This window comes from Lycium barbarum, chromosome 6 (assembly GCF_019175385.1).
Source record: "Lycium barbarum isolate Lr01 chromosome 6, ASM1917538v2, whole genome shotgun sequence".
NCBI lineage: Eukaryota > Viridiplantae > Streptophyta > Magnoliopsida > Solanales > Solanaceae > Lycium > Lycium barbarum.
In genome coordinates, this window is record NC_083342.1 from 106,152,482 (window position 1) to 106,172,115 (window position 19,634).

The following is a 19,634-nucleotide window of genomic DNA, read 5'->3' on the forward strand; positions in this document are numbered from 1 at the left end:
CATAACCACAATTAAATAAAAAAACTCTACGTCCAAACACATGGGACACGCATGTGTTTATTTGGTATAAACATCCGAGGGTACCTAAGTCAAATATCATGGCATTAATTGATGACACCGCATAACTAGATATACGTACGGGGTTAAAAAAAAAAAGTGAAACCAGGCTTACCTGGCACCGGCTTAACAGGGAGCCAGTTAATGGTAACGGCGACCACGTGGGCACCATACACTGAACCATTCAACCAAACAAACCCAGTCTTGCACGAAACATACTCAACACACTAACCAACTCCCCCTCTTTACTTTCAGCCTAACCACTTTTACCTTAGCCCACTTGAACCCTAACCCACCTTAATCCCCACCCCTCTCATCCAACCATGAGCTATCTTCCCATGGCTTCTTCTGTTCAAGACGACCACCAACCAGCACCCTACAACGACGACAACCTCGATGATGACGTGGACGTCGACGGTGATGACGAGTCCACTTCCTCCCCTTCCCCTTCCGTCGCCGGCGAAGTCACCATCGCCGTCGCCGGCGTCAACGTCGCCACCACTGATTCTCCTTCTCCTTCTCTAAAACGACCGCGTATCGACGATTTCTCTGTTCCCGTTGTTCTCCCAGGGACGAAGAAACCCTCCCTTTTTCAACGCCTTTGGACTGACGAAGACGAGGTTGAGCTTTTACAAGGGTTTCTCGACTACACAGCCCAGCGCGGGCTGAACAGTTCGTCTCAGCAACATCATTACGATACGACGGCGTTTTACGACCAGATCAAGTGCAAATTCCAGCTGGATTTCAACAAAAACCAGCTTGTCGAGAAACTCCGTCGCTTAAAGAAGAAATACAGGACTGTGATGAGCAAGATGGGATCTGGAAAGGAATTCGTGTTTAAAAGTGCTCATGATCAGGTCACTTTTGAGATCTCTCGTAAGATCTGGGGTAATGGAGGCGGATCTTTTGTTCGCAATAGTCCTGGTGGATCTACTCTATTGGAATATGATGAAGAGGCTACTCACCTTAACCCTAACCCTAACCCTGATGCTATTGTTGTTTATAATAATAGCCCTAAGTTTAACCTTAACTCTAACCCTAATGGAATTGCTGTCAAAACTCCGAGATCGTCACAAAAAAGGTCTCCACCAGTACCTACAGAACCAGTTAAAGTGGAGTTTCAGCCATCGGGTGGCCCGATCCCGACCACAAACTCCACCCCAATGGCAGCCGCGCCTGTGGCTGGGGCTGCCACGGTGGCTGCTTCAGTGCCTAGTTTGATTGAGGAGACAGTGAGGAGTTGTGTGTCGCCGATTTTCAAGGAGTTGTTGAACAATGTGGCAAATTTGAATGGGCCTAGTAGAGGGTTTGGATTTGGAGGAATGGGGATGAGTCCGATCCCGTTTGGGTTCGGGGGAGGTGGAATGAGCATGGAAATGATGGGGGATGAGAAATGGAGGAAGCAACAGATGTTAGAGCTGGAAGTGTATTCGAAGAGGTTAGAACTGGTTCAGGATCAGGTAAAAGCACAGTTGGAGGAGCTCAGATCCATGGGAAATTAAGTGCTCATGATAAAAATTGGAAATAGGGTGCTTTTTTCAGTGTATACATTTTTCAAATAATTTTAGCAAATGATAATTTTACCAGGTATTTTACCAGGTTGTCGATGACGATGCCTGTTTAGGTATTTAGCTTTTGGTTGCTGAATAATGAGTTCTAATTTGGTTACAGCTGCTTGTTTGCAGCGTTTGTTGCAACATAGATGCTTGCTTTGTCTAGTTTTCTGTATATAGAAATGAAATGATAGAAGCCAAGTGTTGAGTTTAATGTCTGTTCTTGATCCTCTCTGATTTAAATGCTCTGCATTTTTCAATTGTCTATATCCACTGCCTTTACAAGTACCGAGGTTCCTTTTCTGTTTTTTATTTTCAGGGCAAACTTTTTTTTCCTTTTTTGGTTGGTGAAAGTGAAGCAAACTTTATGTCTATGTTTAAGAACTTTATGTTCAGTGGTGATGAGGAAACTGTGTAGCTTGTGTCCGATTCAACCATGGGTTCGCAGATTTAACAAAATCTATTGTTTCGTAGTCAAACGTTGTATTTAATGTGCGATTTATTGTTTAGAATCTACTCTTTCAACTCATAACTCATATTATTTGCCACAATGTGTATTGTTATTCCACCAAGAATTTCCAATGAAGAAAGAATGAAATTGCAGAACAAATGCGGTACATTAGGAAAGGATATGTTGCGGGCACTCAAGACATTCGAAGTTGATGTTCTCTCCGAGTAAATCACTAGTTATCTCGGAAGTTCAGAATTAAAGAGATGCTTCCGATAAACTGCTAATACAAGAAAAACAAGATGGGTCAAAAAACATTATTCGCATCCAAGGTTTATGCTAAATCATATCATTTTGCTATGGTAACTTGATCTAATGATGTGAAAATATATATATATATATATTAATTAACCATGATTAAGTAAGAAATTTATGCACAAACGGATTTATTCGCGGCGTTCTTTTTTTCTTTTCATGTTTTTTCTTTTTCCGCTGCTTCTTTCGTTTTCTATATGCAATATGCGGTGAAACCAGATCGATCCACGTATGGTTGGCAGGATCATATTTGACTACTTGCCTAGAACTCCTGTTTGTAGGCAATCAAAGAAGAAACATGGACGAGTAGGAATATAAATGTGGGGTTTGCAGGAACATACTTGAATATTTTCTCCCCTAAGCTCGACAAGCTATCACTTGCCAGATCCCTTTGTTTTACCCTCGGTTGTAATCAATTGCTTTCTAGCTTTGCATCCATTACCATTATGGAATGGAGGTCCTATAAAATGATATCGCACTTGTATAATGGAATGGAGGTCTTATGTTATGTTGCCCGAACTCTTTAAAAATGATATCCCACTTGCGTAGTATCTACTAAATGCAATAATTTAAAAGGGTCCGACAACACATGGAATCGTAGTATTATTGGCTGGCATCTATATTCCCACTTCGAAATTAGTACATTACATCCTTCCTTATAGATTTTACTCTTCTTCCCAGAAGAGACTTTGCCCATATTTCTCCAAATACAGACCTATTTGCATCAGAATTTTAATGAGATAGCATCAGCAGGGAATTTTAGTTTACACCAGTTGACAACAAAACCCCCCATCCTTCGAAGAACAGGCCCTCGAGTCCTTTCCCTTTCTACCCATCTGAGAGTACCTCAACTTCTTGAAGAATTATTATTTACTAAAAATAAGAGGTTTGTCCGCTCGACTGGTTTCCACGTGTTCAGTTCAATAGATACGTACAATTTGAGAAAATGTGTCTTCGAAATATTATTCAGAGAAAGCATAATTAGTTTATCAACATCAGGATCAGTAATGAAATCAGATAGCTGTAGTTTTCTTCCCCCTTATGATTTGCTTCTTCTCTCAATAGATGGGGAACTTCTCTTTGGTCTTCTCAAATACTTGCTCGGCTATAAGGGCTCCCTTACCATCAGCCTGCTTGATCTCTAACTGAGCTTTCTGATAAAATCCAGTCCCTCTGAGAGCATCGGCAATGAAATCATCAAAGCCAATAGCAATTGCAGCTTCAGCTTTGGCTCCATACACCAACCTCTGTGCATAGAACATAAGGTAGACGCATCAGCATTGTTGAAACGACAAGGATACATTTCAGTTTAAAAAGTATAACATAAGGGTAAAGTGTCGAAAGCACAAATATACACCTTGATGCGTGATAGATGGATAGCACCAAAGCACATCGGACAGGGCTCACAAGAAGCATATATCTCACAATCTGCAAGCTCAATTCGATTGAGCTTCTTACATGCCTGAAGATGTATTAAAACCGATGAGCAAGAGAACAGGAGCGAGAAAAATACTTGAACACAACTTGTGAATAGGGGGTTGAGAATATACTTTAACACATAACTTGCAGTTCCATAAAATAGATGAGTAGAATTATGTCTATATCACATGACAGGCGATGCTTGACCACTTCTCTGTCTACTAATGCATTTTCATAAATGACCCTGACAATACAGGGCTACTTCATTGTTCAACAGGTATCTTATAATTAGTCAACTAACTTTATCCTAACCTCAATGTCTCCCGTTTGTTGATTAGAGAGATCTGATGCACCAGTGCTTGCACTTATTTTTTAATCTAAGCATCTCTAAAGGTATAAGATGAGAACATCTTGACATCATTCCACTGCTCACTAAGTGGAGATGTCAGTTGATTTATCACACGTTTGCTACTCAAAGTAGTCAGTATTTCATTTTCACCAGAAAACTTGCCTAATGGAGAGAGAACCATAAAAAGGAATAACAAAAACAAAGCTCATGAGAAGTAGCAAACCCAACATAAAAAGACATCGCCACTTCATTGCTCAAGACTCCAAACAAATACCAGCAGGGGAAGTTGACTAGTCATTCAAAATTATACAGGCGAACTGACAAAAAAAATCACATCCCTGGGTCCCAGAGTTCCAGTGAAAGGCATCAGGTATGCGTGAAGAAAAAGAAATAGTAATGAAGAGGATATCTCAACCCAAAGTCATTTCACGGTTCTGTTATGTGTTCATACCCAGCACCATACCAAAGGCCACCATTGGAGAAGTTTGGGCTCTATAGTAACCCTATCACTGACTTGTATTCATTTTCTTCTCCAACTACTTTTTTCCATGAGCTGCTAATTAAACGACGTATCCAACCTAAGAAACAAAGGTGCAAAATAATGAGTATCCATGAACTCTAATAGGTGTTTAGTCGAGGTGCGCACAAGATGCCCTGCAAACCACCATTATCAAAAAAAAAAAAAAAAACTTTAGCTGCTGTAAAGCCACGATATGTTGACATAGCTTATGCCATAAAAGAAGGTAGTGGGTGGGGCAATTTCACCCAACCCCTCCACATCCTACTATGCTTGACATGCTATAAAGGATGGGAAGTAGTAAGATGAGGGATCCTCACCATGAGAAACCCCCCCCCCCCCCCCACACCACCTCCGACCAAAAGACCAAAAGTATCCGAATAAAGGAGAAGGGTCAGTAAGTTGACAAACAGAATAAAGATAGTAAAATTCTAATGAACCATCATGGCAATGAATTCATTGTTAGGCCCCGATAGAAAGGAATGATTTTAGAGGATTCATATTGTAGACCCCGGCTTTATTTGGTAATCCTATTAAGTAGCAGTTGATTAACTGAATCTCTTTTATATCTTTGTGAGAGCTGGCCAATCCAAAGTAGCCAATCACTTTGTTCTGTTCATGCTACAATATTGTTGCTCCCTCTTGCAACATCCTAGACTGCTGCCTCTTGCAAAATCCTAGACTGAATGTGTTAAGTGTCATACCATAAGGGGGCAAGGAGTCCAGTGATCTAAAAGGGATGTTTGGAAAGGCTATGGTAGACCTACCCTGCAATACTAATGTCTAACAGCAGTTATTGGTGAGGAAATTACTCTTTCAATTGCAATTCTGCTGTCCATTAAACTCCAGCACCAAAACAGCACACAAGTTTCTTGGGCCTTTTATCTCCTTCCACCAATGGGTTAAGAAGTGGTTTCTCTGAAAAAACATCTAGTTCAAGAAGGGGGAAAGAGGGGCAGAAAATTGAGAAGATCAAATTGTTGACATGTACTATAGAAATGATGCATGCGACATACAATATAATCCCTCGGGCACAACTTACTATCCTGCATTCTGTTTTGGTTTATCCCAGCACTGTGTCTTCTTTCTTAGAAGGGTCTGTGGAGCTTTCTACATACCTCAACTTCTACTCCAGTATTTCACAATAAGAAGAGTACCATAACATAAATTTTCAAAATATTGACTTTTTTCTTCACCGTAGGTCTCCACTTTAGCTAACCAACTGGCTACCAAGAATACCCGTCCAATCAATTAGATTATCAAAACTTGGGACAAAGATATAATAGTTTGTTGCAGTGCAAGGATGGTAAGCTACAGAAGCATAACTTCCCAAGCTAATTTTTGAATCCCCAAATGGAAGAAGAATTGACAGCTAACCACATGTCTGTTAAATATATTCTTCATTGTAGGAAGATAAACCTTGGATATAATGTCATATTGTAGCAATATAGAATTGAGGAATAAAAAATCCTCAATGAGAGAACATATTGACAGCTAAAACACGTGTGTTAAATAGATTCTTCGCTGTAAGGAGATAAACCTTGGATACAATGTCATATTGTAGCAATAGAAAATGAGGACGCAAATAAAGTTGGGCAAAAAAAAGAGCAAAACAGTGAAGACACCTAGACTCCTGGTGGTCAATGAAGTGCGTTGAAAACCATGAGGTATCAGGTTCAAATTCCAGCAGAGGTAAATTACAGATGGTTTCTCCCATTAGTCCAAGCCTTGGTGAACGAAGTTACCCTTAATTTGTGCTGGTGGAGGTAGCAGGTACCCCGTGGAAATACTTGAGCGCAAAAGTTGGCCCGAAATACCGCGGTCTACATCGCCGGGTGCGTGTCAGATCCTCCAAAGTAGTGCATTTTTGGAGGATCAAATATGGATGCAGCAACAATTTTGGAGAGTCGACGCAACATAAAAAACATAGCATAACAATACTTGTTGTGCCAGTATTACAGAGTAGCTTGATATGACAGAGGGTCACAATATTGGCAAGAACAGCTAATTGATTCTACAAGCCCAAGGATTATAAGGTGAAACTGTTCCAGAAAATAGGCAATCATGGTACAAAGGTAGACTACCTCATAAACTACTTTGACTAGGACTTGGAACTACAGAATCAGCAAACAGAGCCATCAGACAATTGAACATGAAGAATGGATTGGAAAAACAACTCAAAAAGAAAAATGACAGTAGTCAACTCCAACAACATGCTGCCTGCAGCATATTATTGCAAGCGGATCCAAGAATCTCATAGAGCAGAACAAATCACGGAGTAAGAACACTAACCTCTCGTATTGCTGTAACCTCTGCATGAGCTGTAGGGTCAGTATGCTTATGAACCATGTTGTGGCAGCTAACAACTACTTCATCATTACAAACAACAACTGCACCAAATGGGCCTCCATCTCCACTTTCTACACCTTTATAAGCTTCTTCAACTGCTTGTGTCAAGAATTTGTGGTCTCTATCCCGTACAGCTGGTGGATATCCCGGAGGACGAAGAGAAGTTTAATATTTATTCTTTTTCTTTTTCTTTTTTTAAGAAAAGAATTTAACGTTTTACTCAAATATACACTGTTGATACACTCTTTCCCAAAAGACAGTCAAATATTAGATCATTCACATTCTTCCTGCTATAACTGAATCACTTAGTAACAACAAGACTTCCGGGAGCAAATAATCCAGAACAGTAAAATATATAAGCAAGAATTCAAATAAGTTAATTCAAAGGGCCATCTTGTAAGATGCATGTCCATCTGATTATAAGTAAAATAGATAAAGAGAGTGCACAAAGAAGAGACATTTCACTTAAAGCGAATACTATTTAAGATGCAGAAAGGTAGAGAGGATAAACGAGACATATCTCAACAACATTTACTAATTAGTTAAGGTCATTTCAATGCGTGTAAGTAATAGTATACAAACATTTTTATTAGTTTCATGCTAGTTTAATGTGTAAGATATTGACAGCAAAGACTATACAGGAACCGGTAAATTTCAGATTTACCTTCTTGGTGACCAGCAAATGCAGTGGCTACAGAGATAGTTCCCTCCTTAGCTTCAACAACTGCTCAATGAAGACAAGAAGTTAGAAAAAAACTTAACTAATACAAACAGATTTGAAAACTGAAAATTCCAAGTATTAAAACACCAAAATAAGACTGCACCAAGATGGGGGTCTAACACTTTTCCACCCTTAGACAAAATAAAAAAAGACAAATCATGCTTCCATTGAGCTCATAGGGTGCACATAAAGCACTAGGAATACACCATTGGAGGCTAATAGCTTGTTTGTCCAAGCTTCTAAAATTAGCTTATTTTGACAAGTGCTTTTCAAAAAAGTACAATTGGCGAAAAGCACTTTGTGTTTGGCCATTTAAGAAACACTTCTTAAATTTATTGGCCAAACTTTTGAGCAGCAATTGCTGTTTGGCCAAGCTTTTAAAAAGTACTTCTAAGTGTATTTTTCTCAAAAGTGTATTTGGACAAAAGCTACTTTTTTTAGCTTTTAAAAAATAGTTTCTGCTACTCTCCAGAAGCACTTATTTTTTCCCAATAGCTCAGTCAAAAACCTCATCTTTTTAAAATAAGCACTCATTGGAAAGAAAAAAAACACTTTTTGGGAAAATAAGCTTGGCCAAACAGGCAATAAAACTAGGAAACAACCAGGGGCGTATCTACGTGTAAGTGAGCGAACACCCTCGGCAAAGTATTTATGTGCATATATTAACTTTTGAACACCCTCGGTAAAAAATTACAGTGTATATTTAGCTTTTTTTTTCCGAACACTCCTGGATGAAAATCCTGGATCCGCCACTGGAAACAATGTAGCAAAACATGTTCAAAGCAAATACACCATGGAAACAACCCGACATGGTAGCAAAACAAGTTCAAAGCAAATACACCATGGTCCCATGAACATAATTAGGATTAATTTAGAGAATCATAATAGACATGTACAACACCAATATGCACATTCTAGTGTACAACTAACCTAATGTCAAATAGTACGAATTCTGTGAATTTTTCAGTGACATTCAAAACAAAATGCACGGATCGCAATTCAACTGGTCCCAACTCCCAACTACAAAAAATGCTAAACTTTTATTCAGTCAACTCACAAAACCCAAAGACCAGATCACACCCAAATATCAACCAACAAAAAAAATAACCAAACCCCATTAACAAAAACACATTGAAGATCCAAGATTAGCCAAAAAAAACTGAAAAACAGACAATGGGAAAATAAAACGAATCCCCACATGAATCAAAATTGTACCCAACAAGAAAAAAACTAAATATCCAATGTATATATGAATGACTTACCCTTTGCTTCATCCATGGTGAATCGAAATTTCAGATGCAAAGAAAAGCAATTTGGGCAAATGGATACTGATAGAAAAGAGAAATAAATGAGTTAGTTGGTTGGGGAAGGGAAGAATGAAAGAGATGTATATTTATAGATATTGAGTATTATTATTGACAGATAGTAGATGTATATAGATAGATAGGATTAAACGTGGAAAAGTGGCAACTAGCAAAGTCAAAAATGAACCACGTATTATTTTTTTCACATATAATTAAGACTGCAAAAGAAAAAGAGAGATTTATGAAGAGAAAAAAAGAGACTTAGTGATTGGCTGAGGAAAAAAAAAAAAAAAGAGGTGGGAAAAATAAACAGGATTCCCTTTTTTATTGGATTCACTGTATAACATACAACTAAAAAGCGGTGGACAGTGACCAAAAAATTTCTTGGACGTTTCCTACAAGATTAGAGAATTACGTGGGAAACGTGCTATTCTTCTTGTCTGGTATATTTGGAATACGTGTTAGGTCATTAAAATTAAATTCGCACTAAATATTCTACATTAGGAATAAAATCTCTTTTAACAAAGGCTACTTCTTACTCCCTCCGTCCCATAATAAGCGATTCTTTTAGCTTATGCGTACCTCTTAAGAAATTGCTCACTTCTAGAAAGTTAAAAGTTTTTTACTAATTTACCCTTAAGTATTCTTGAAAAAAAAAAAGATAGTTAATGAATTTTGATTATTTAAATAAGATCAATTTTGGAAGAATCTGTCCAAAATATTTTTAAAATTCTAGAGCACCACTTATTTTGAAAAAAAATAAAAAGCCTAAAAAACAACTTTTATGGAACGAAAGGAGCATCTTTTTTATTCTCTGTTTCCAAAGTATGCAAATTTAATTTTGGGGAAAAGAATCAAATTTCTTGTTTTATTATTCAACATTGAATAACTTTAATCACTGTTTAATTTCTTTTTATCTAATATTACCGTCTATCTAATTTAGGCTTTTTTTAAAAAAAAAAAAAAGAATTAGATATATGAATTTATAATTTTACGGTAGAATTTTGTTAATAACAAAAATAAATGTAAGATAATCTGCTAATGATAATAATATAAGTACTAACTTTGAAATACTTTCTCCGTACACTTTTATTTGTCCTGTTTGGACTTTACACATCTTTTAAGGAACAATAATTAATACTATGAGTATTTTATCACAATACCATATCAATAGATATGACTTTGAGAAATAATTTGGCGAATAAGTAATTAATACTAAGTGCATAAAACATAATTTTTTTCTTCATATGTTAAAGTAACAAATAAAAATGAAAATATATTTAAAACATAATGGATAAGTAAAAGTGAATGGAGGGAGTACGACCGAAAAAAAGTTCACATTTCTGGAAATTTCTAGACCTTCATCTATAATTTTCCTAATACATTATTTAAGTTAGTAGGTGGATCATGGATGAAGACAAAATGAGAAGGGGGAGAGAATCAAATTTACACAATCAGAAATATGTGTAAATGTTATCACTTCAGAATGGATAAGCTACGTCCGGGCCTCGCACATCTTACTTTAATCTTGTCTGTTTTATTGACGGTAAAACGAATAAAGTGATCGATTTTTTTTTTATTCTTTTCATTTAGGTAAGGGAAGGGGAAATGGGCGAGGAAATTACAAAGTGGGAATGAAACACTCACCAACAAAATAAAAATTGAGACAGCCAACCAACTGAGTTATTAATATCCTCCGATAAATTGATAGATGCACATGTTTTCAACGTATTAACAAGACTTCCAATAACTTAATCAAGTCGGAGTAAAACTGCATGAGGGGACAACACTATTTGGGCTTGGATTGCGACTTCAACTGGTTACCGCTAATGTTCCAAATCCAATATTTGGTTCTTCAATTCTTGTACTAGAAAAGAGAATTGTTTTTTCTTTTTTCATTAGGCTCAGAATGTATTAATTTTGAAATGATCTCACAAGTAACAATGTCCATTCAGTTCAACTAATTAAGTTGCCAAGAAGTTGGTTTTTAAGTTTAACCCGAATTTAGTTAAAATAGGGGGTGATTTGTTCCTTGGGAACATCCGCCAATTTTGAAAGGGGAAAAAAAGGAGTGAATCAATACATGTTTTGAGAATAAAAGATAATTATATTGGAGTTCTTCTTGTAACAGAATCTACACCTAGAAATACATAAAAACAATGTTTTTCATGTTTAAAATAAGTATCTTGCTGAACAGCTAACTATTTTCTTGTCGGCTACTTACTGATTTAATTCAATTTTGCGTTGTAGAGAGTCTACTATAGAGGGTTTTAATTTTCCCATGAAAGAGTGCTCCAAACCTAATTGTTAAGGCAACTCTCGTCTGAAATTTCTGATTATAAGGATGAAAGAATCGCCATTATTCCATCACATTATTCGATTGTGGCTAATACTTATTTTGAAATTTCCAAATATGTCTGTTTATTAGCACAAAAATAAAATACATTATTAAAGACTCGTTAGATCATTGTTCAACCACAACTTTTAACATTTTTTCAATTTCAGCTTTTTGGTCTAACGCCTGAAGAAAATTTGGAAAGGATAGGGATAAAAAAAGACGTGTTACTCTTCAATATCTCTAAGTGATAAAACTTACACCTATGAAGTGGGTAAAGGCGATAAGACTTTAACATAAAAATATTAAGAAAATAGAGTATAGACAGAATTTCAGTAATGCTCGCTACATTATCCATGTGAACACTTATAATAATTACTCAAATTAAAGAAAAGTTATTCCCCAGATTCCATCTCTGTTAGAACGCCTTATGATGTTTTATCCTTTATATAACACTTTCACCTTTACTCTTCATTTGTAAACGGTTTGTTGATTGGCTGGACCAACTGCATGGAAACATTTACTCATCAACTAGACCTATTGCTCTCTTATGAAGTTCTGTAATGACAATATAACAAATAATATCTTGAAAAATTCTTCGTCAGAAGGAATATCGATATTCGAATTGAGCGTTGTATGTGCTATCATTTCTTTTGCAAACTTTATCTTTGCTTCAAGAACCTCATGGAAGTATTTGTAAACCGTTTGCGAATAATACTAGAATTTTCTCTTAATAACCACAAGACTTCGGTTACCTCCTGTGGTAGTTAAAAATATTGATATCTTCGACATACATACATAAATACATTTATATATATATATATATAAGCAAGCAATATATGAGTCATCCATTATGTCTAAAATTGGTGACATGATAGAAAATATGCATTACCAATCAAAACTATATGTATTAACACCACAAGACAATGCCGTGGAATTGATGCGCATGTCTCTTGAAGCATGTGTGTTTATATCTGCAATTGGATAATTAATAGCTCATACATAGCTTTAATATATCTAGAGAAAAGAATATAGAACTATTTTTAATCATCAAAGGAACAAGCGTTTTGTGGTTTTAAAGAGAAGATATCAACACTATCCGCAATAACTTCGATGATTTTTCAAGCAATATAGGTTTAGCAAAAGAGATGATAACACACACAACATTCGATTTGAATCAGAATACTTGTTGTACTTATAAAGGATACAGAGAACTTCTAAGGTGTTATACTACCACTATAGAACTCCGTCGATAAGAACTCTACCATTTAAAAGTAGCGGCTGAAACAAATTAATAGAACCGAAATAACTTTACCATTTAAAGTTAATCAAAACAAACTTCCACTGCAGATAAGAACTCTACTAGAATAATAGTTATCAAGTAATAGGCAACACTAACTAATGAGAACTCTCAAGTACTCTAAGCCCTCCATAAGATGTTCCTAGGGAAAAACAAAACTGAATTGCGCCAAAGTCAAGACAAAATCAACAGTAAATAATGGCTCAAACAACACCAAAAGAAAAATACAAGGCCACCTAAAGAATCCCGAAATGAGATTTTTTTGTTTGCACAAGACTTATTTCTTCTTTGCATCACCAGCCTTGGTCTGCATCAAACAAACAGCAGCAAAAACAAATGGTAAAAAACACAATGATACAGAAAAGAGAACAACGAACTAAAACAGTAAAGATGACGCACCTTCTTTACACCACGGATCTTCTTGGCCCTGTTTTTCCTTTCCTTCATTTGTTTCCTAGACTTCTCAACCTTAGTGTCAAGCCCATTCTGCAATACAAAAGCATTGAACTAATTGTGAGAATCCAAGTAGTAAAGTTGTATCAGCAAGAAGGTGCACCTAACATGCAAGAGCATAAAATTCTGCACACATGCAAGCAGACTGTAAAACGACTTCCACTTTTATTAGAAAAAAGGGAGACTGCTCTTTTCCTATTTAGTTTTCTACAAGTTGGAAACAATATTTATGTACTCTTCAAATCATTTGTCCTTATTGACTCACCTTAAAATTATCTGATTAGCTTCACTAAATGAAGGATTTCAACATCATACTTAATTCACATGGAAACAACTCTTATCACTAAAAATTTCGAACCAAATATTGTAATTACAACTATTCAGAATTGAACTCAGCAAAATAACAGTGTGACTTGATATTGCCAGTGATTTAGAAAGTTTTCTGTTCCTACTTTGAGTGGTCAGAATTTTCCTGAATGATTCAGTGTACCCAATGAAAAAGATACTGTGTGGACAGCTTTGAAATAATTCAAATAAACTACAAGTGGAATCAGTCAACATCGTTGAGAAAGAGGTTAAAATGGTCATAGTACATGGACAAGCTCAGTATGGGTCCTTAGATTAGATGAAGTCATAAGTCTATTTTGTAGATTAAGCTGGTCAAAGTGTAAATTTATCCACTGGAGGAAAAACATAACGAGTTCAGACCATCTCAAGCATACAAAATCTGAAAGACTAACTTACCCTGATGAGCCTATACTTTGGCTCGTACTTCTTGGCATTTTCAACAGAGTCATAAATCAAACCAAATCCTGTTGATTTCCCACCTCCAAAATGTGTACGGAATTTGAAAACAAAAATAGCATTCGGGTCCTTCACTTCATACATCCTAGCCAACTTCTCCTTCAGCTCAGCCTTCACATTAGCAATAAACATTAATCAGCCACACATCCCAAAAGATCCTCCCAAACATGAACTTCAAAAGCACACAAGAAACATCAACAAAATTAACAGCTTACTTTTGAGACATTGGCTCTTCCAGGATGAAGTACATCAATAACCTGCAAAAATAAAAGCATTTATCGTCACTTTTAATCCATAGAGCGCAGCAATATCAACCCCACTACCTCAATTTAAAACTAGCTGGTTCGGCATGAATCCTCACAATCCATTCCTCTATAGTTGGACCCATTCCATTCTAATATTCAACATTTCGAGTCTCTTAACATTTTATAATGACATAAAATCACGACCCAATGCAGGTGTACCAACTTCTCATCACATTTATTAGATAGAAAGCAGCAATACTAACTACTACATCGCCTCAATCCAAAACAAGCTGGGTCGGAATAAATCCGCACTATCCATTCCTCTATGTTAAAACCCGTCAGATTCTAATATTCAACATTTCAAGTTTCTCAACATCTTCTAACGACATACAAATCACAACCCAATGCAGGTGTACCAACATGACTAAACATTACTCCCACCAGTAATTATAGCCTATATGGGTTCTTTTGGGTACCAACACTACTACCTTAAAGTTCGAAGGAGGCTAGGATGTAAGCATACCTTACCACTCGCAGGATTATAAGAAACGAGACATCAAAATAGCAAGATACAAAATAAATACAACAACAGATAGTACTGAATACTAGTACTAAAGGGAAAAGAGGAAAGGGGGAGGCTAACCCCCTCTTCCACGGGGTGCGACAATACTCAGCTACCTACTAAACTTCTACCGTACCTTCCCATCTAAGTCCTGTCTACCTTAAAATGAGATGATTAATTCAAAAATGCAAGATAATTTCTTTTACTGGGGTTAATACCTAACATCAGATCTTAAAAGTCTTCAAATTAATGGATACCCATAAAGAGATAGTTAAAAAGGCTTACGAATTGTTTCCTGGCGAGAAGTCTGTTGGTCATGAACTTGCGAGTACGGATGGTGACTGCCTTGTCCGCCATGCTTAGCTTAGCTGTCTCTTTAGGGCAAAAGAGAGACAAAGGCAGTAGCGATGTATGCAGCAGAGAGAGAGAGAGAGGGGAGAAGAACTAAAAACCCTAGAGTTTATATACTAGTATATGATAAGTGCCCTAATTTGGTTCTTGGGTATCATGGTCCGGGTGAGAAAAGGACATAAATGGTCCCTTAATTATGAGAGAGTAGGTTCAAAATAGTCCTTTAACTATGTACTTAACGATTTTGATCCTTTAAGTTTGTCACAAGTTAATAAAAATGGTCCCTCAATTATGAAGGTTGGTTAAAAATAGTCCCTTAAGTATGCACTTAACAATTTTGGTCCTTTAAGTTCGCCAAATGTTAACACTTTTAGTCTCCGAGAAAATATTCATCGAACTCTGTTTGTTAGATTTGACGAGAACTATGAAAAAACTACCGAGAACTCACATTTGGGTGTACGCATTACTAAAGAAAAGGTCAAATACCTCAGGATAAAACCGACGGACATCAGTCGGTTATAGGTAAAAACAGAGGAAAAACCTACAGACTTGATAATGTCAGAAAATAGTGTCTCGGAACACAAAGACCGACGGACTCCATCGGCTAAGTAAAATACCTACGTATTGGGGAAATAAGGGGATTTTATGAATTATTATTTAGTTGGGTCGGGTTTAAATGATGGAGCGGGTTTAAAAAAAAAGATTTAGGGTTATTTGGGGGGATAATTTCCGTCAAGACATGGGTATATTTGAAAACTTTAAGGATGAGAGGGGTATTTTTGACTCAAAATAAGTTTGGAAGATATTTTTACCCCTTTTTCCAAAGTAGAGGGATATTTTTTACCCTTGTCCCTTATTAAAAATATCTTGAAAAAGTGAATGTAAAGATGCATTACATAATAACAGGACTATAATGAAACATAATTAGAGTTGACAAAATGATACTTTGTCCTAATAATTCAAAGACAAAATTGACAATAATATAAAGTTATTATTTTAAAACCTAAAACTAGATACAAATTAATACTCATTATAATACAAATAGCTAGAGTAGAGTCTTCAAAACATTATCTAAACTAGAGTGATATCAAAAGAAATTCTAAAACTAAAAACTATCTTGAAAAAGATAAATTGAAGAATGCTAAAAAAATCTTGAAGAAAATAAAGCATAAAGAAGGAAAATGCAAACATGGAAGATAGTAAGATTTGGAGGACAAAACTCTTTACTTTGTAGTTTACTTTGCATACAAAGGTGTAAAGTGTATATGTTACTCCGTAAACAACAATGAGAAAAGCTAATGAAATTAGGATAAACGATTAGAAAAAACTTTTGACTTTTTGAGATATTTAGTTTGAGAATTTACTATGAGTTAATTACTGGATATTTAACTTTTTTTTTTAATATTAAGCAATTTTGGCTCAAATTTGTAAACGCTCTCGGGGCTTACGCCTAGGTGAACGCCCCTCCTGTATGCCTCGCTGCGTTTTTGGTACGCCTCGCTACAGAAGCACCTTTTAAAACACTAGATGGAAGAAATTCATGCCCATCCCGTAAACTTCACTATGGAGAAGAACTACCACAAGAGTCATTAATTCTAACAAATATTTCATGCTATATATATATATATATATATATATACAACAATATAATGCTATATATATATATTGTTGGTGATAATACAATGAAATTACAATTACAATTGAAAAATAAAATGAAGAAATAAAAATATCTTCGGCTGAGGCACGGATATCTCGCTCTCTTTAAGGAGATTCAAGCCCACTGCAGCAAATCTACCGGTCCAGCAGTAATCTTTCTGACTTGTCCCCTCCGGAATACAACAGCCCGATAACGTCGTACAACTCAACAAACTCTGGACAAAATGTTGAGTCCAAAGTTCCACAAAAAAGAAGAACACCTTCCTTCAACTAATAAACTCTCTTTTTTACTTTCCCCACTTTTTAAGAACTCTCCAAAGTATATATTTTCCTCCACCCTCTACAAGTTAAGGATGACTAACTATTTATAGCTAGGAAAATCATCCTTGAATTAATTTGATATGAATAGGATAGTAAAGTAGGTAGATAACTGGAAGAATTATCATTTAGAGATTACATAAGTTACAAGAAGAATGTGGGTAAGTTAATGTGATAATGGAGAAATGAGTTACAAATAAACTTATGGCCTCATTTTTCCACCAGAACGTGAAGGTAAGAAACAGACCATTCATTGCTTCTTAATGGCCACAAACAAAAAAGGATTAGAATGTGAATGCAGCAACAAAACGTACCATTCAATGCCTCTTAATGCTACCAACGTGAGTGACATGGTCAAAGGAAGAAAATGAGACACTTTAACATGTCAATTAAATAATATTAAAATGCTCAAATGACCTATCAATCCCTCACTCAATTTAATATTATACAAGAGAGTTTACCAGCTGAAGGTAGATTATTATGCGTAATGAAGGTGTGCTCTGCATTGAACCTCCACTTAGTAAAACAATAATCTTTACTCCAGAGCAGTAGTGGTCTCAGACTTGAACTATAACTGCTTAAGGGAAATAAAGAATTATTGCTCACACATAATAATCAAGGTGCTGACATGAGCTTTCACAGCCAGCACATTGCGGCCTTGTGCTATCCCGGTTTCACGAGTGCTTTTGAGAACGAGCCCAATTCTCATAGGAAGCGGCCTACTTCCACACTCACATAGGTGAAATCTGTCAAGGATGCTTCTGTAATTTAGCACCCCACTCATATGAGCTACAGAATTTCATTAAGAGTTTATATACTCAACCTCCACACACTGTTACAGAATAATGCACTTACACCATAGGGAGGGAATAAATAAAATAGTGCATTTTTCTCAACAAGTCATCATATGATTAGTTTTTCCAATTGAACCTGGTTATAGGATCTCTAGTCCCTAGGTTGGGTTTCCTCATATACGACTCATGAATTTATGGGCTTCAATCCCATCCCCCTCGATGTGCTCCAGACCTTTTCTCTTGCCAAGACCTTGGTTAGTGGATCTGCAAGATTTGACATAATCAACATTAATGGTACCACTCGTCAAATATGATCTCACAGTACTATGTTTTCTCCTTATAGGTCTGGATTTACCGTTATAATAACGGTTTTGAACTCTACCAATCGCAGCAGTGCTATCACAATGAATTAAAATATGAGGAATTGGTTTTTCAAAATAAGGAATTTGAAACAATAAATATCTTAACCAATTCGCTTCTTCACTAGCTGAAGCTAAAGCAATTAGTTCAGCCTCCATGGTAGAGTTAGCAATAATAGTTTGCTTTTTTGATTTCCAACAAATAGCACCACCTGCCAACGTAAAAATATAACCAATGGTAGAACAGGAATCACCAGATAAAGTGTTTCAATCTGCATCAGAAAAGCCTTCAAGCACAGCAGGATATTTTTTATAAAACAAGCCATAGGTTTTTGTACCAACTAAATATTTCATAACTCTCGTTATGGCATGCCAATGTTCACTACCTGACTTGCTTGTAAACCTGCTAAGTATTCCAACTGCATACGCAATATCAGGCCTAGTGCAATCAGTCACATATCTCAAACTTCCAATTAAGATAGCATATTCCTTTTGATTTATCACATCATTTTCACTTTGAACAGGAAACAAGTGAACACTTGAATCAAACGGAGTTACAACATGCTTGCAATCAAGAAAGTTATACTTTTTCAAGATTTTCTCAACATAATGTGACTGGTCAAGGGATATTCCATCACATGTTTTACTAATTTTTATTCCAAGAATTAAGTTTCCCTCCCCAAGATCTTTCATGTCAAAATGGCTTCTAAGAATATTTTTAGTTTCACCAATACCATTCATGTTAGAGCCAAATATCAATAAATCATCAACATAGAGGCAAACAATAACATGTGAATTATTCCAAGACTTATGATAGATGCACTTATCACATTCGTTTGTTTTAAAACCATTTTCAATCATGCAGGAATCAAATTTCTCATGCCATTGCTTTGGTGCCGTTTCAAGCCATATAGGGATTTAGTAAGTTTACACACTTTGCATTCTTGGCCTGCTTCAACAAAATCTTCGGGTTGTTCTATATAAATTTCCTCATTTAGGTCCCCATTTAAAAAAGCAATTTTTTACATCCATTTGGTGAATATGCAAATCAAAAATTGCAGCAATAGCAATTAAAAGATTGATGGATGTGATTCTAGTTACCGGAGAAAAAGTATCAAAAAATTCTAGGCCTTCTAGTTGTTTAAAACCTTTAGCAACCAGTCTAGCCTTATATTTATCAACAGAGCCATCCGGTTTTAACTTTTTTCCAAGGACCCATTTACACCCAATTGTTTTACAACCCGGTGGTAAATCAACTAACTTCCAAGTTTTATTGGAAATAAGTGATTCCATTTCATCATTTACAGCCTCTCTCCAAAAAATAGCATCATGTGAAGATAAAGCTTCTTGTAAATTGAGAGGGTCATTTCCAACATTAAAAACATAAAAATCAGGACCAAAATCTTTTTCTACTCTAGCTCTTTT

At 36.1% G+C, this 19,634-nt stretch overlaps 3 protein-coding genes across 4 annotated transcripts; 1 reads left to right on the forward strand and 2 right to left on the reverse strand.

Moving 5' to 3' along the window:
- Window positions 1-115: 115 nt before the first annotated feature.
- On the forward strand, window positions 116-1,824 carry LOC132645245 (probable transcription factor At3g04930). Its single transcript, XM_060362126.1, has one exon. The coding sequence runs from the start codon at window positions 381-383 to the stop codon at window positions 1,557-1,559; it is 1,179 nt and encodes a 392-aa protein (XP_060218109.1). The 5' UTR covers window positions 116-380; the 3' UTR covers window positions 1,560-1,824.
- A 1,401-nt stretch (window positions 1,825-3,225) lies between these two features.
- Window positions 3,226-9,148, reverse strand: LOC132645246 (guanosine deaminase). Of its 2 annotated transcripts, none has more exons than XM_060362128.1 (5): window positions 8,991-9,148; window positions 7,672-7,731; window positions 6,951-7,141; window positions 3,731-3,835; window positions 3,226-3,620 (listed from the first exon to the last, which is right to left on the reverse strand). In XM_060362128.1, the coding sequence occupies exons 1-5, from the start codon at window positions 9,004-9,006 to the stop codon at window positions 3,432-3,434; spliced, it is 561 nt and encodes a 186-aa protein (XP_060218111.1). In that variant the 5' UTR covers window positions 9,007-9,148; the 3' UTR covers window positions 3,226-3,431. The 2 variants fall into 2 exon arrangements, with proteins under 2 accessions (XP_060218111.1, XP_060218110.1); XM_060362127.1 differs by lacking the exon at window positions 8,991-9,148 and adding an exon at window positions 8,659-8,716.
- Window positions 9,149-12,658: 3,510 nt separating this feature from the next.
- LOC132645247 (small ribosomal subunit protein eS24z) lies at window positions 12,659-15,174 on the reverse strand. Its single transcript, XM_060362129.1, has 5 exons — window positions 15,017-15,174; window positions 14,140-14,181; window positions 13,865-14,035; window positions 13,067-13,153; window positions 12,659-12,974 (listed from the first exon to the last, which is right to left on the reverse strand). Exons 1-5 carry the CDS (start codon window positions 15,086-15,088, stop codon window positions 12,945-12,947), a joined length of 402 nt encoding a protein of 133 aa, XP_060218112.1. The 5' UTR covers window positions 15,089-15,174; the 3' UTR covers window positions 12,659-12,944.
- Window positions 15,175-19,634: the final 4,460 nt, after the last annotated feature.

Coding starts and splice junctions, on each gene's coding strand:
- LOC132645245 (XM_060362126.1), top strand. CDS start 381: ATGAGCTATCTTCCCATGGCTTCTTCTGTTCAAGACGACCACCAACCA.
- LOC132645247 (XM_060362129.1), bottom strand. CDS start 15,088: ATGGCGGACAAGGCAGTCACCATCCGTACTCGCAAGTTCATGACCAAC. Junction 14,182..15,016: donor TTCTCGCCAGGAAACAATTC/GTAAGCCTTTTT, acceptor TTATTTTTGCAG/GTTATTGATGTACTTCATCC. Junction 13,154..13,864: donor CAAAGTATAGGCTCATCAGG/GTAAGTTAGTCT, acceptor TTTGTATTGCAG/AATGGGCTTGACACTAAGGT.
- LOC132645246 (XM_060362127.1), bottom strand. CDS start 8,701: ATGTCACTGAAAAATTCACAGAATTCGTACTATTTGACATTAG. Junction 3,836..6,950: donor AGGTTACAGCAATACGAGAG/GTTAGTGTTCTT, acceptor ATACATCTTCAG/GCATGTAAGAAGCTCAATCG. Junction 3,621..3,730: donor TCCATCTATCACGCATCAAG/GTGTATATTTGT, acceptor TTCTATGCACAG/AGGTTGGTGTATGGAGCCAA.